Genomic DNA, 16,989 nt, shown 5'->3' with positions numbered 1-16,989 from the left:
CCTGCTCCCCATACTGTTATGGACCCGTTCCTGTCCTGCTCCCCATAGTGTTATGGACCCGTTCCTGTCCTGCTCCCCATACTGTTATGGACCCATTCCCACCCTGCTCCCCATACTGTTATGGACCCGTTCCCGCCCTGCTCCCCATAATGTTATAGACCCGTTCCCACCCTGCTCCCCATACTGTTATGGACCCGTTCCCGCCCTGCTTCCCATACTGTTATGGACCCGTTCCCACCCTGCTCCCCATACTGTTATGGACCCGTTCCCGCCCTGCTCCCCATACTGTTATGGATCCGTTCCCGCTATGCTCCCCATACTGTTATGGACCCGTTCCCGCCCTGCTCCCCATACTCTTATGGACCCGTTCCCGCCCTGCTCCCCATACTGTTATGGACCTGTTCCCACCCTGCTCCCCATACTGTTATGGACCCGTTCCCACCCTGCTCCCCATACTGTTATTGACCCGTTCCCGCCCTGCTCCCCATAATGTTATAGACCCGTTCCTGCACTGCTCCCCATACTGTTATGGACCCGTTCCCACCCTGCTCCCCATACTGTTATGGACCCGTTCCCGCCCTGCTCCCCATACTCTTATGGACCCGTTCCCGCCATGCTCCCCATACTGTTATGGACCTGTTCCCATCCTGCTCCCCATACTGTTATGGACCCGTTCCCGCCCTGCTCCTCATACTGTTATGGACCCCTTCCTGCCCTGCTCCCCATACTGTTATGGACCCGTTCCCACCCTGCTGCCCATACTGTTATGGACCCGTTCCCGCCCTGCTCCCCATACTGTTATGGACCCGTTCCCGCCCTGCTCCCCATACTGTTATGGACCCGTTCCCACCCTGCTCCCCATACTGTTATTGACCTGTTTCCGCCCTGCTCCCCATAATGTTATAGACCTGTTCCCGCCCTGCTCCCCATACTGTTATTGACCCGTTCCCGCCCTGCTCCCCATAATGTTATAGACCCATTCCCGCCCTGCTCCCCATAATGTTATAGACCTTTTCCCACCCTGCTCCCCATAATGTTATAGACCCGTTCCCACCCTGCTCCCCATACTGTTATGGACCCGTTCCCGCCCTGCTCCCCATATTGTTATGGACCCGTTCCCGCCCTGCTCCCCATACTGTTATGGACCCATTCCCACCCTGCTCCGCATACTGTTATGGACCCGTTCCCGCCCTGCTCCTCATACTGTTATGGACCCCTTCCTGCCCTGCTCCCCATACTGTTATGGACCCGTTCCCACCCTGCTGCCTATACTGTTATGGACCCGTTCCCGCCCTGCTCCCCATACTGTTATGGACCCGTTCCCGCCCTGCTCCCCATACTGTTATGGACCCGTTCCCGCCCTGCTCCCCATACTGTTATTGACCCGTTCCCGCCCTGCTCCCCATAATGTTATAGACCCGTTCCCGCCCTGCTCCCCATACTGTTATTGACCCGTTCCCGCCCTGCTCCCCATAATGTTATAGACCCGTTCCCGCCCTGCTCCCCATAATGTTATAGACCCGTTCCCACCCTGCTCCCCATACTGTTATGGACCCGTTCCCGCCCTGCTCCCCATATTGTTATGGACCCGTTCCCGCCCTGCTCCCCATACTGTTATGGACCCGTTCCCACCCTGCTCCCCATACTGTTATGGACCCGTTCCCGCCCTGCTCCCCATACTGTTATGGACCCGTTCCCGCTATGCTCCCCATACTGTTATGGACCCGTTCCCGCCCTGCTCCCCATACTGTTAAGGACCCGTTCCCGCCATGCTCCCCATACTGTTATGGACCTGTTCCCGCCCTGCTCCCCATACTGTTATGGACCCGTTCCCACCCTGCTCCCTATACTGTTATGGACCCATTCCTGCCCTGCTCCTCATACTGTTATGAACCCGTTCCTGCCCTGCTCCCCATACTGTTATGGACCCATTCCCACCCTGCTTCCCATACTGTTATGGACCCGTTCCCGCCCTGCTCCCCATACTGTTATGGACCCGTTCCCGCCCTGCTCCCCATACTATTATGGACCCGTTCCCGCCCTGCTCCCCATACTGTTATGGACCCGTTCCCGCCCTGTTCCCCATACTGTTATGGACCCGTTCCCGCCCTGCTCCCCATAATGTTATAGACCCGTTCCCACCCTGCTCCCCATACTGTTATGGACCCGTTCCCGCCCTGCTCCCCATACTGTTATGGATCCGTTCCCACCCTGCTCCCCATACTGTTATGGACCCGTTCCCGCCCTGCTCCCCATACTGTTATGGACCCGTTCCCGCCCTGCTCCCCATACTGTTATGGACCCGTTCCCGCCCTGCTCCCCATAATGTTATAGACCCGTTCCCACCCTGCTCCCCATACTGTTATGGACCCGTTCCCCGCCCTGCTCCCCATACTGTTATGGACCCGTTCCCACCCTGCTCCCCATACTGTTATGGACCCGTTCCCGCCCTGCTCCCCATAATGTTATGGACCCGTTCCCGCCCTGCTCCCCATAATGTTATAGACCCGTTCCCACCCTGCTCCCCATAATGTTATAGACCCGTTCCCACCCTGCTCCCCATACTGTTTCCTTATATCCTCCCAATAAAATGACTCTTTGGGGTCTTCAGCTCTATGCAATGCTCCTATGTGGCAGTGACCTGATCTGGCAGCTTATGTCGCCCTGACCCTGAGGCTGTGGTGACTGGTGAAGGCGTCAGTTGTACCCGTGGCTGATAGACCTGTGTTATGCCGGGAGCCGGCTGTCAGCTTTCCAATCAGCTCAGAGAGCGGCGAATTTCACTATGGGGGCAACAAAATTCAGCTGCAGGGACAAGGCCTCGGACGCCACACCAGGCGACCCCTGCCGACGGTGCCCAGGGCAACAGACGGAACAGACGTTGGAGCTCGGCCTCCGCTCCATTGTCTATGGGATGGTCTGACATTGCACTGTTCTGTTCCATGCACGATGAATGGACGGGAGGTCGAGTCTGCGCCATAATAGAGGGGCTGTAGAGCCGGTCACAATGGTGGCAGATACAGGATGGCTCTATATTCTGGGTGATTAGCAGTCAGATGAGTGTAGGTCACTACCGCCACATACATGACACCGAAGACCAGAGCAGGTACCGGCCGCCGCCTGGCATCGTGCCGAGCAGCCGGGGAATACAGTCACAGGGGCTAGATCCAGCCCCCACCGACTCCTCAAATAAGAGATCAGGGCATCATCATGAAGAGGAGGAGCAGCAGCGGCGGGCCTAGCGGAGAGCCGAGACACACTGGAGACTGGACAGAGGCAGCACGAGGGGAAGCATGGCCGGGGACAGCGAGCAATCACTGCCCGAGCACACGCCGCACAACGGACAGCCCTTCCTGATCGGGGTCAGTGGGGGCACGGCCAGCGGAAAAGTGAGTCAGCCGCGAGCCGGCAGTGTGCGGGGAACGGCAGTGTGCGGGGAACGGCAGTGTGCGGGGAACGGCAGTGTGCGGGGAACGGCAGTGTGCGGGGAACGGCAGTGTGCAGAGCCGGCAGAGTGCGGGGAACGGCAGTGTGCGGGGAACGGCAGTGTGCGGGGAACGGCAGTGTGCGGGGAACGGCAGTGTGCAGAGCCGGCAGTGTGCGGGGAACGGCAGTGTGCGGGGAACGGCAGTGTGCGGGGAACGGCAGTGTGCAGAGCCGGCAGTGTGCGGGGAACGGCAGTGTGCAGAGCCGGCAGTGTGCGGGGAACGGCAGTGTGCAGAGCCGGCAGTGTGCGGGGAACGGCAGTGTGCAGAGCCGGCAGTGTGCGGGGAACGGCAGTGTGCAGAGCCGGCAGTGTGCGGGGAACGGCAGTGTGCGGCCCAGGCCGGTGCAGCCGCTATGGCAGTCGGGCACGTTGCTGCCTATCGTAGAGGAGCAGTATGAATGGGGGGGAGCCGTGTGCTGTCAGGACTGGCGCTTCCGAGACGCCACGACGTGGACGCGTGTTCTCCACCCGCGCATGGGTCTGTGGCCCTCCTGCGGTGGAGGGAGCCCGAGCCGTGAGGGCGGCGGGCGGGAGGGGTGCGCAATCAGCGGGGCACATGGCAGCCGCTGTCAGACTGTGTGTGGGCTCAGAATATACACGCAGGTATGTATATGTGTACGGTCCTCCGGTATAGTGTCTTTTAATGCTGGAGCATTGGTGTAAGGTACTCTGAGGATACAGGGTGTACCCTATGTGGTCCCAGCTGGCGGATGTCTCCAGAACATCTGTGGGAGAAGGCCTCAGTATTGGGGTACACTCCTTGGTATAGTTCTATAATGGAGTATTGGGGTACACTCCTGTTTTCCTCTGTAATGGTGAAGTATTGGTGTAGTTGTATAATGGAGTATTGGGGTACACCGGGTATCCCATGTGTTGGATGTCCCCAGTAGCATCTGTGGGAGAAGGCCTCAGTATTGGGGTACACTCCTTGGTATAGTTCTATAATGGAGTATTGGGGTACACTCCTGTTTTCCTCTGTAATGGTGAAGTATTGGTGTAGTTGTATAATGGAGTATTGGGGTACACCGGGTATCCCATGTGTTGGATGTCCCCAGTAGCATCTGTGGGAGAAGGCCTCAGTATTGGGGTACACTCCTTGGTATAGTTCTATAATGGAGTATTGGGGTACACTCCTGTTTTCCTCTGTAATGGTGAAGTATTGGTGTAGTTGTATAATGGAGTATTGGGGTACACCGGGTATCCCATGTGTTGGATGTCTCCAGTAGCATCTGTGGGAGAAGGCCTCAGTATTGGGGTACACTCCTTGGTATAGTTCTATAATGGAGTATTGGGGTACACTCCTGTTTTCCTCTGTAATGGTGAAGTATTGGTGTAGTTGTATAATGGAGTATTGGGGTACACCGGGTATCCCATGTGTTGGATGTCCCCAGTAGCATCTGTGGGAGAAGGCCTCAGTATTGGGGTACACTCCTTGGTATAGTTCTATAATGGAGTATTGGGGTACACTCCTGTTTTCCTCTGTAATGGTGAAGTATTGGTGTAGTTGTATAATGGAGTATTGGGGTACACCGGGTATCCCATGTGTTGGATGTCTCCAGTAGCATCTGTGGGAGAAGGCCTCAGTATTGGGGTACACTCCTTGGTATAGTTCTATAATGGAGTATTGGGGTACACTCCTGTTTTCCTCTGTAATGGTGAAGTATTGGTGTAGTTGTATAATGGAGTATTGGGGTACACCGGGTATCCCATGTGTTGGATGTCTCCAGTAGCATCTGTGGGAGAAGGCCTCAGTATTGGGGTACACTCCTTGGTATAGTTGTATAATGGAGTATTGGGGTACACTCCTGTTTTCCTCTGTATTGGTGTAGTTGTATAATGGAGTATTGGGGTACACCGGGTATCCCATGTGTTGGATGTCTCCAGTAGCATCTGTGGGAGAAGGCCTCAGTATTGGGGTACACTCCTTGGTATAGTTGTATAATGGAGTATTGGGGTACACTCCTGTTTTCCTCTGTATTGGTGTAGTTGTATAATGGAGTATTGGGGTACACCGGGTATCCCATGTGTTGGATGTCTCCAGTAGCATCTGTGGGAAAAGGCCTCAGTATTGGGGACGCTTTATATACCTAAAGATGAGAACATGCCCACCACTCACAATAGCTTGTACCGCACACCGCTGTGTAATACACCTGGTACCCCCTGAGCAGAAAGCTATAGGGTATTGTGGGGCTCCATGAACCTGATGGGAAATGGCGCGTCCTCATTCTGCTTGTGCTACACGCTGCATCTGGTGTGGGGAGACGGATCTGGTTAACCGTTTGCAGTCCGGTGTGTAGCCTGCACAGGTGAGGCTGGGCTCTAGAAGTCCTTGGTCCCGTGGCCTGGACTCCGCACACTGGTGCCCAGGAGTTATTTGATGCCATGTGCTGTGAGTGCAGCACGAGTAATCCATACCGGGTGCCATTATCTGCCGACTGCGCCCTCCATCCTGACCTAGTTCTAATGCTCAATGTTTCTTCAGAATGGAGGTGTTGGGGCCTGATAAAGGTGCGGCTCAGGCACCAGCAGGAGTGGATGATATCTGTTCTGTGGTCATAATAGCCAGCCGGCCAAATACCCAGGGCTGAAAATTATCAGCAGCTGGTGCAGATAGGCCGATTCGCACTGAGTAATTGTTAGTAGAGGTTTCTGTGCATAAACTGTTCTCCATAGCATGTTTCCATATGACTGTTGTACCCAGTCGTATTGCTGCCCCGTTGTATGCCCTCCCCTGCGCTGCCTGTCTTTCTGTACGACGTGCACACAGGACCAATGTGGTTGGATTCCTGTTCTCTCCATGGTAATGTCAGTACTGCAGGGTATGGTGTAGACCACGACAGTAACAATGTGGGGTAAAATGCAAATCTATCAGTAGGTGACTTTCTTTCCTTCTTGAGGCTCTGTGCGCACTAGAAAATGGATATTTGGAAAGATTACTGCACATGCGGTAAAAAACCGCTCCAAAATCCGCATGCGGATTAGCTGTGGTTTGGTGCGTTTTTTTCCGCAGGTTGGTCCCTGCGGGTTTTTACTATTTATGGCAAAAACCGCAAGTACCTGCAGAAATTAAGTGTCATGCACAATAATTCCGCAGCAAAATCCGCAGGGACAAAAAATGCAGTGTGTGCACACTTTTTTTTTTTTTTTTTTTTTTTAAATCCCCATATATTTTGCTGGAGAAATGTTCTAAAGCTTTTCTGCAGCATTACTTCAGCGAATTCCGCGGGTAAATCCACAGCGTGCGCACAGGGCCTGAGACAGGTTTCTTACAAGTCCTGGAGCTCCGCTGTTGTGAATGTCAGTTGTGCTTTTGCTGCTGTGAGGCTCACTCTTGTGGCCAGGAATGGTTTGGTCAGAGACCAGGTGTGTTGAGCAATGGGCATTTTCATTGCTAATTCTCTGCTTATTTAAATCCTGGTCTGCTAGCAGGCTATGCCGGATGTCAGTTGTTCTTTGTACACCAGCCTGCTTCATCCTGCTCCAGATAAGTGCTTGGCTCTTTTATTTGTTGTTTGGTTCTTTTTGCTCTTATCTGAGTTTGTCAGTTTATTTGCATGCAGGAATCTTCCCTTTCTGTTGCTTAGCTGGGAAACTCCCTGCAGCTATGTTTGGAGTATTGCTCCTATAAGTCCATGTGTTTGTTGCTTCTTTAATTTGTAATGATTCCTGCTTTCTGTTCATTGGTATGACAAGAGCGCCTGTTATAGGACAGAGTTCAGATCTAGCAATCTGAGGGATTTTTGTACTATCAGGTTTTTGGACTTTTGCAGGATTTTTCTCTGGCCACCATCAGTCCCTTTCCTGTCCTATTTAGTTATTGGGGGCCTCACCTTTTTGCCAATACTATCATCTGTGTATTGTATTTTTCCTATATGACCGCAGTCTTTGCCAAAGAGTAGCAAGCCCTTCACATTCAATCTATTTTCTGAGGCAGAGAGTTATTCATCTTTCCTTCCTTTAGGATAGTTAGTTCTCCGTCTGGGTTCGCGGTGCACAGGATGTTAGTTCACCCCTCGGCTACTTCTGGTGTTGATTAGGGAGGGGATGGCAGCCAGATTAGTTGCCAATGCTCTTGTCACCTTTTACCAATGATTTATAGTGGTCTTCCATGGTTCCGGGTCATAACACTCCGGCTTGTCTGGAGTCACTAAGGTTTGCATATAGACACGGCAGTGGATATCTGTGTTCTTGACTTCTTCTTTCTGGTCCATTCCTGTGTTTGGCAAATAGCGACAACTCCAGACTGGTTTAGATGAGCGTTTATCAGGACAGACGTGTCTGTAGTTCTGTCCACTGGCACATTGATTAGGGATGGTCATTACCATGTGTCATACAGATGACCGCCCCGATCAGTCATCTGGACGCTGCCTAAAGGGATTCTCTCAGCACACAGATTTGTGCTGTAGGTTATCATAGCTTTTAGCAAACTAAGGATGTATGTTAATAGCTAATTGCAGTCGGGCACCTGTGCCGCCCCGAGCGGGGGCTGCTGTGCCAGGTATGTCTGCTCTGTAAGCGCGGCCCCTACCACCTCTGAGGAGCTAATCTTTTAGCCGTTCCAGGGTGTATAATGGAAAACCATGTGTTACTGTGTCCTCCATAATGTCAGAAAACAAACATTTCTAAAAATATATTCCCTCTAGGAAAAGACTTGGTTGTGACACAGAGGCCTTTGCTGCCGGCCCCCAGCCTGTGACACATGACCGTGCCGGCCGACGTGCTGCGGCCCTAGGATTCACTTCTCTGTTCTGTTAGTGTTTTGTTTCTGAAACCCCCATGTAACGATGGTTATGGGGTCTTTGTCCGTATAAGCTCTGTATGGCCAGCCTCTGGTTGTATGGCAATAGTGTGTCCCCCCGGTAAGCAGGGCTGGCTGAGCAGTGGATGGACTGTGATGAATTAGGTGCGGCTGGATTGTGTGCTGTCACAATAAACACTGTTGATACTCTAGCCATAGGGAATTAGGTCAAGTCTTCGTTTTTTTTCCCGTTGCAGACCTCTTCAGGCAGAGGATGTGAGTGAAGCAAGACTTAACCATTCAGCTGCTGTACCTCACGCAGTGACGTGTACAGTAAAAGTTCGGCAGAAATCCCCAGATTTGTTCATTGCTGATGAAGCATAAAGTGTTCTCGCCGGCTGGTCCTTCAGCCATAGTGTAATGTCTCACGCTGGATCCTTTACTGGTGCCCGTCATGGTGCCCTCTATCCGGGGTGTTTCTGTGCGCACGTCTTCCCACATCTTGAGTATTGGTCTGCAGAGATGTTCCATGATCTCATGTAATTTCTCGTGTATTACTGTGTGAAGTTTGCGCCTCTGGAATAAACAAACAAGTTACTGCAATAAATGATATTTTCTCTTTACAGAGGACTGGCTGCTCCTCCTGGCTTCAGTTTGGTGCACACTGGTCCTCCAAAAAGATAATTTTATGGGGAGTACTTTCTTTCCATGTTGGGCCCTGTGCGCACTTGCCGTTTTTTGCCGTGGATTTCCTGCGGTTTTGCTGCATGTTTCGTTCATAACATCTCTGCAGTGAATCACCAGCAAAACCTATGGGAAAAAAAATGCTGTGCGCACTATGCGGATTTTGACAGCTGCATGTTTTGCTGCGGGATTCCCGCAGCAAAAACAATTGCATGTCACTTCTTTTCCGCTCGTTGCTGCGGCATTTCACTCTATTGACTGTAATGTAATCGTGAAATCCCGCAGGGAATAACGCAGGCAGCAAGTTCTTTGCGGTTCATTGCGTTTTCCTGCGGTATTTCGCGGTTTCGGGACATAATGTTCATCACTGCCTGTGGTTTGCAGGGAAGTAAATGTCATTATGACAGGAAGAGGAAGCGGAGCAGAGAGTAAACACACAGACATAGAATACACACACATCGCACTCACACACAGACATATAGAATACACATACAAATCAAACTGACATATAGAAAAAAAAAAATACGTGGGCTCCGCCGTATTTTTACCGTCCAGCCAGGTAAGCACACAGCGGCGGCCAGTTATCCTCAGGCTGGGGTGGGCGAGGGCCAGGGTTAATGCCCCCCGCCCACAGCCGAGAATATCAGCCGCAGCTGCCCCGGGACTGTCGCATCCATTATGCGGCACTACCGGAGTGTCCCGGCTCTTCTTGTTGCTGTGATGCGGTGGCAATCAGGGTAATATAAGTAGTTAATGGCGGCGGATCGCCGCCACTAAGTCCAGGCTTGATCATGGCAGCATCTATGAGACAGCTGACATGATCAACCCATAAGTAAAGTGAATAAGCACACACCGAAAAATCCTTTATTTTAAATAAAACACAAAGCCTCGTTCACCCCTTTTTATTAACCCCTCCCAAACACACAGCTCCGGCGTAATCCACGTCCTGCGATGCTTGCATCCAGCCGACACTCTCGCAGCGAGACAGCAGAGGTAACCACAGGTCATTTCCCACAGCCGGTAATGTAAACACACATTACCGCTGGGGAGAGATGCGTGTGCTCACAGGGACTCTCTATCCCTCTGTCTTTTTTTTTTTTTTCTTGTGCTTTATTGCGTTGAATGCATAAAACACATGTAATAACCCGCACACGGCAATACCGCAAACAATATTGCGGTAAAACCGCTGCAAACTGCTTGCGATTTTCGGGTGCGGTTTGCCGCGTTTTTTTTACCTCAGGTGCGATAATCTTTCAGACCCTGTAAAATTTTCTTAAGAAAATTCCGTTTTCCAGTGCGCACAGGGCCTTAAACATTTTAAGGCATATCTACAGTATGAGCCTAAATTAATGTCTGTTAAATGGGTGTTTTAGGGCAAGCTCTATTTCCAGAATCAGATCTGTTACAGAACATGTTATAAGGACTTTATACTCTAAACTAATGGCAATTATCAGGGCTGTGGAGTCTGTATAAAATGGACCAACTCCTAAAATATGGAATAAATTGGGAACAGCGGTTCAATGCTATATGGGCTGAATATTTCATTAGAAATTGGGGACATTAGAAATGTCTGGCCTATTAGATGAGATGATCTGTGCTGTGCTTCAGCTACATGATCAGCAGTGATGTCACCATTTTACTACAGTAAATTTATCACAAACATCAGTTGAAACCAGAAGTTTACATCCTCTCTCTAAAAAGACACATCTGCAGGTTTTTCTTGCTATGTGACATGGAATAAACCTTTTTCCTGTTTTAGGTCAATGAGGAACCAAAATTATTTCTATTTGCCAAATGCCAGAATAATGAAGGTTTTAAGGCAATTTTTATTCCTTTCTGCAAAGTCAAAATTTTACTTGGGTCATGTGCGCACGTGGCGTATTTTCATGCAGTTACGCTGCGATCTGCACTGCAGCGTAACTGCATGCGTCCTGCGTCCCCAGCACAATCTATGAAGATTGTGCCTAATCCATGCCCACGTGGCATATTAGAACGCAGAGATTTGGTAAGTGACATGTCACTACTTTCGTGCGCTTTGCATGCAGCCCCCGCTCTGTCTATGGGAGGGGCTGCATCCAGAGCGCATGAAATCAGCAGTCGCCAAAGCTTCAGAACGGAGCTTTTCAGCTGCACTCAGAAGCGAACATGCAGTGACATTACGCTGCTGTGCAGAGCGCACACACGTGGGCACATAGCTTAATGCAAAATTGCATGTGTTTTGATTTCCAGGCAAAGTCTCTGGAAATTAGGGCTTTCTTGTGTGCACAATGCATTTAAAAACGCAGCGCTTTAGTTGCTTAAAATTTTTCAAAATCTCTGCGTTTGAAGAAGCAGCATGTCAATTGTTTTTGCCATTTTGGCAGCGTTGTGTTAACATTGAAGTCAATGAGAATTATCAAAATGCATCCTAAAAGAAAATTCTGGTGTTTTTCATGCTTTTTTGATGTGTAATGCATGCGTTTTTGACATTGAGGGCAAGCAGTTTCTAATTGCCCTCACGTCCATTCAGACATTAAAAAAAAATGAGTAAAACAATACTTCGTTTATTTTGAACATTCAATTGCTATAAAAATTTTCGGTAAATTATAATTATAGTGTATGATTAACTTTTTTCAATTTTTTTTTTTTTTTTCTCCTACTGTTTGAATATTCAAACTTTTTTTATTTAGTTGTGTATTTGTGTTGAAAACGCATCTCATTTTAAGCACTGAAATTGCATGTAAAACGAGGCAAATCGCTATAAAAACGCTTGCTTATTTCCTGTGTTTGTGGTCAAAACCAATTTTGACAATTTCTGCCAGAGGATGCGTTCAGTTCTGCAAATAACTGAACGCAACGTGCGCACACAGGCTAACACCAAAGGGTACTTCCTTTCTCGCCTTTTCATTGGGGGACACACAGTGGGTTATATGTTGTCCCCAGGGAAGGCTTGACACTAGATTTAAAAAAAAAAAGTTAGCTCCTCCTCCCACAGCATATAACCCCGGCTAGGTGGGAACTAGCACAGTTCTTTTTAGTGTCAGCAGGGAGGCTGACACGTTTGGCCTGAGCAGGCCAGCTTTTTTTTTTTTTTTTTTCTATTTTTCTTTTGTTTTTCTCCTATTTTTGACTATGGGGCAATACGAGGGTGCCTTGCCACCCCCGTTTCTCCCCCCCCCGTGTACGGGCAGAGGAAACCTGGCGTGCAAAAGCCGTCAGTCTTCCCTCGCGCCCAAGTGGTCGGGTCTGCGTACCCCTCCAGGCTCCCTGTAAGCACCTCCGAGGTAGCTCCAGAGGGCTAGGCAGAACAGAGTACCTACTAGCCTTGAGCCGAAGATGCGTCCCTTCCCAGAGATCCCCCTCATCCCAGGACTGACGCGTCTTCAGACGGAGCAAGAGCAGGTAGGGAGATGACGAGTCAGTCCCCTGCATCCAGACTGCCGCCTGAGAAGGCACCGATGGGGTGATGCAGGCCGTGATCCCGGGGAAGCATCATTAATTTAGCTCCCGGCGTCGGCCTGCAGGTTTAGCAACGCCCCTCTCACTGCTCTAGATGCCGCTCCCTCTAGTGGGCTGTCTCTCCCCTCCACGCTGCCAGAGAATACTGGACGCCATTATACACATGGGGAGCAGACACTGGTGAGATCGCCTCCTTGGCTCTGCAACTCTGCAGCACTATATACCGCTCTGTTCAGTGGTATATCGCTGTCTTCCTAGCGGTGTGTGCCTGCTGGATGGCGGTGTATATCAGCTTTCAGCGGTATATACTGACTGTGCCTGCAGGTATATACTTTGTAAAACTGTAAAGGGGGGAAAAAAGCGCAATAGGGTCTTACCCGGTATGAGGGTGGACAGACAAGACAAAGAAGCACTCACCTGGTGAGGTTGTGCCAGTCACAACCCCTTATGATAGCCTGTGAGTGCCCGGTGGTTTAGCTGCAGCCCCGGGAGAGGAATTTTGTATCACACAGGTAGAAGAGAAGACCGGGTTTATGCCGCGCTAAAAACCACTGATGCGTGTAAATTAAAAGATTTCCTTTTTTATTGGACAGTACCTACGCGTTTCAGAGACATCAGTCTCCTTCCTCAGGAAAAGAAATCCATCTTTTCCTGAGGAAGGAGACTGATGTCTCTGAAACGCCTAGGAACTGTCCAATAAAAAAGGAAATCTTTTAATTTACACGCATCAGTGGTTTTTAGCGCGGCATAAACCCGGTCTTCTCTTCTACCTGTGTGATGCAGGTATATACTGACTGTTTTGCAGTGTGTGCCACTTTACTATTGGTATATACTGGCTCTGTATAGCAGTCCCTTTCTAATACTGCTAGTAGCTCCTCACCCACAGTAGTGTAATACTGCTAAAGGCTCACAGTATAATTATACGTTTGTTGCTGACCTGCGTAAAAACCGCAAGGGTGATAAAGCTTCCCAGACATCCTCTATGGACCTGTACTATGCTTGCACCACCTGTGGAAGCTCGTTTCCAAATGGGCGAAGCTATCCACTCTGCTGAGGCTGCGATGCCCCTACTACAATGTCACAACAGGCGTTGCCGGACCAGGGGGTCGTGCAATCTGTGGGTTCGGCCCCGGCCGCCATTCAGGCAGCACCCCCGTCTGAGGAGGCTATCCCTGCATGGGCTCTTCTGATGTCTAAAAGGTTAGATGACCTGGCGGCTCGGATATCTCAGCCTTCCACCGGCTCCCACAGCCTCCCCCCGGCTCAGCTACCTCAGAGGAGCCCGCCTTCGTCTGGTGTATCATCCCCAGTACGTAAAAAGGCTGTCTGCAAAAGGCGCCATTGCGACCGCTCCGCCTCATCTGACTCACACGATGGTCAGTCTGACTCAGACTCCGTGACCTTAGTAGTCACAATTCCCGAGACTCTGACTCTGATTCAGAGTCTAGGCATATGGAAGACACTCTGATAGCGGCTGTCAATCACTCTGTCGATTTCTGATCAGCCCTCGGACCCGACTTCTCAGTCGGCAATCAAGCGAGCCAAGAAGCCTCCTAAGTCCTTTGCCCAGGATCCGATTTTTCATCAAATCGTATCTAAACGGTGGGATCACCCTGTTAGGAGATTTAATAAAAAATCCTCCTTCATTCGCTTATCCCTTTCCCCCGGAAATGGTTAAGACCTGGTCGGTACCCCCCGTGGTGGATCCGCCAGTATCCAGACTGGCTAAACACACGGTTATGTCTGTTTCAGACAACGCGTCTCTTAAGGACTCGTCTAACCGCGCAGTTGAGGCTGCGGTCAAATCTATTTTTCAGGCTTCGGGCTCCTCTCTACGCCCCCTGTTTGCCATAACATGGGTGGCTAGAGCTATGAGCGTGTGGAGTAGGAACTTGCGCAAGTTGCTCCGCCCTTGCAATATTCCTCCGGAGGCTCTTGAGATTCTTGATTTGTTCTCTCTCGCCTCTAATTATCATCTTCACGGCTCTCTAGATGCAGCCAGCCGGTCAGCCCTAACTGCAGCCAATGCTGTCTTCGCCCGCAGCGTTCTGTGGCTAAAAATCTGGATTGCGGACAGTGCCTCCAAGAAGTCCCTGTCCACACTTCCCTTCCAGGGTCTTCGTCTATTTGGTGAATCCCTGGACAAGCTCATATCTGAGGCGACGGGTGGTAAAAGTACCATTCTACCACAAAAGCGGCCTGTAGCCGGAAATTTCAAAAACTCTTCCTGGCGCAGGCAGTCCTCTCGGCCTGCTCCCCAAAAGCAATCGGCCCAAGGACCGTCTCAACGCTCAGATTGAGGATCCGGTTCCTCAAGGGGCTCTTCTTGGCTTTCCCACTCCAAGCAGCCCAAATCCAAGGGACCTCAATCTGTACAGGCCCCCTCAGCATGACGCAAGGTATCCCGCAGATCTGACTCCTGTGGGAGGGCGGCTTCTGCTTTTCTGGGATATCTGGCTAGAACACACTCACGATGCCTGGGTTCGAGAAATCGTCACCTCGGGTTACAAGATCGATTTCCATTCCCTGCCGGCCACCAGGTTTTTGCGTTCTCGTCTCCCAAAGTCCAAGACGCAAAACCAGGCCTTAATTCAGGCCATAGATTCTTTACAAAGGGCAAACATTATCATTCCTGTGCCCCTGGAACAGCGCGGCAAAGGTTTCTATTCAAATCTTTTTGTCGTTCCCAAAAAAGATGGCTCTGTCCGCCCTATCTTGGACCTCAAATGGCTAAATAAATTCAAACGAATTCGTACTTTCCGAATGGAATCTCTGAGAGCGGTGCTAGCCGCCATGGAACCTGGAGAATTCCTAGCTTCCATAGACGTTCAAGATGCCTATTTACACATTCCCATATGTGTCTCTCATGAACGGTTCCTTCGTTTTACCGTAGGACACCGTCATTTCCAATTCAGGGCCCTTCCCTTTGGACTAGCTACTGCGCCTCGGGTGTTCACAAAGGTCATGGCGGCCATCATGTCCATTTTACACCCCATAGGCATCCTGGTCGTTCCCTATTTGGACGACCTTCTGGTCAAAGGGAGCTCTCCTCACGTTTGCTCAGAAAGCGTGCAGATTTGCCTAGACACCCTGTCAAGGCTAGGGTGGCTTGTCCATTTCAACAAGTCATCCCTCATTCCCCATCAGCGCATCACCTTCCTAGGTATGCTGATAGACACGGCTCAGTCCCGGGTTTTCCTTCCAGAGGAAAAGAGGGCTTCCCTGATTCGGGCTGCTCAATCCCTCCTCTCTCGCCGTCACACATCCCTTCAGAACGGAATGAGAGTGTTAGGCAAAATGGTGGCGGTCATGGAAGCAGTGTCCTTTGCCCAATTCCATCTGCGCCCTCTACAACTGGATATTCTATCCTCCTGGGACAAGAATCCAGCTTCCCTGGACCGGTCAGTCCGCCTGTCTCGGTCTGCGCTCAGCTCCCTCGTCTGGTGGACTCAAGCCTCATCCCTATCTCAAGGGAAATCCTTCCGCCCGGTCCACTGGCAGGTTGTCACGACGGATGCCAGCCTGATAGGCTGGGGGGCGGTGTTTCTCCACCACACTGTTCAGGGACGCTGGTCTCCTTCCGAGCGCTCTCTGCACATCAATGTTCTGGAGATCAGAGCCATATTTCTGGACCTTCAGAATCTTCAACCCTTATTACTGGGCCTCCCTGTTCGGATCCAGTCAGACAATGCCACGGCCGTGGCTTACATCAACCGTCAGGGAGGAACTCGCAGCAGGGCAACGATGAAGGAGGTATCAAAGATTCTTCGTTGGGCAGAGAAGCACATCCCCCATCATCTCAGCTGTCCATATCCCAGGGGTAGACAACTGGGCCGCAGACTTTCTCAGCAGGCAAGGTCTAGCGGCGGGAGAATGGTCCCTCCACGACGAAGTGTTCCATCAGATCACTCTTCGTTGGGGGCTCCCGGATGTGGACCTCATGGCGTCTCGAATGAATGCCAAGATACGTCCCTTTATATCGCGGTCGAGAGACCCGCTAGCGTTGGGCTCCGACGCTCTAGTCTTTCCATGGTCGCAGTTCCGCCTACCCTACATCTTCCCTCCGTTTCCTCTCATTCCGAGAGTAATCAAGAAAATCAAAGCGGAGGGAATGCCAGTGATCCTCGTGGCCCCGGACTGGCCCAGGAGAGCCTGGTACCCAGAACTGCTCCAACTTCTCAACGACACTCCCTGGCGTCTTCCTGACCGCCCGGATCTTCTGTCGCAAGGGCCAATATTCCACCAGAATACAGCACAGCTGCATTTGACGGCGTGGCGCTTGAATCCCTGATTCTAGCCAGATCGGGTTTTTCTTCCAGGGTAGTTCATACCATGCTTAATGCTCGGAAGCCTTCCTCCGCCAGCATTTACCACAGGACCTGGAAGACCTATTTTTCCTGGTGTGACCGTCATGGTCGGTCACCCCTGACCTTTTCAATCCCTGACGTTCTTGCCTTTCTGCAAGACGGTCTGGACTCGGGTCTTGCTCTCAGTACTTTTAAAGGACAAGTTTCTGCCTTGTCGATTTTATTTCCAGAAGCAGCTGGCTTCTCGACCTCAGGTCTGTACCTTTCTTCAAGGGGTAGCGCATTTGGTCCCTCCTTATCGCCACCCCTTAGATCCCTGGGATCTGAATCTGGTT

The 16,989-nt window shown here is 51.0% G+C and overlaps 1 protein-coding gene across 2 annotated transcripts in view; it reads left to right on the top strand.

Moving 5' to 3' along the window:
• Positions 1–3,207: 3,207 nt before the first annotated feature.
• Positions 3,208–16,989, top strand: part of UCK2 (uridine-cytidine kinase 2) — an 84,239-nt gene continuing 70,457 nt past the window's right edge. The window contains exon 1 of one of the 2 annotated variants that reach the window (XM_075321991.1): positions 3,208–3,389. In XM_075321991.1, the coding sequence (XP_075178106.1) occupies positions 3,294–3,389 (96 nt within the window). In that variant the 5' untranslated portion in view covers positions 3,208–3,293. Of the gene's footprint in view, positions 3,390–4,071; positions 4,091–16,989 lie in introns of those variants that run through there. The other variant, XM_075321992.1, reaches the window with a different exon arrangement.

This window comes from Anomaloglossus baeobatrachus, chromosome 8 (genome assembly GCF_048569485.1).
Source record: "Anomaloglossus baeobatrachus isolate aAnoBae1 chromosome 8, aAnoBae1.hap1, whole genome shotgun sequence".
Taxonomy (NCBI): domain Eukaryota; kingdom Metazoa; phylum Chordata; class Amphibia; order Anura; family Aromobatidae; genus Anomaloglossus; species Anomaloglossus baeobatrachus.
The sequence above is the reverse complement of the archived record's forward strand: the minus strand, read 5'-3'. Positions and strand labels throughout refer to the sequence as shown.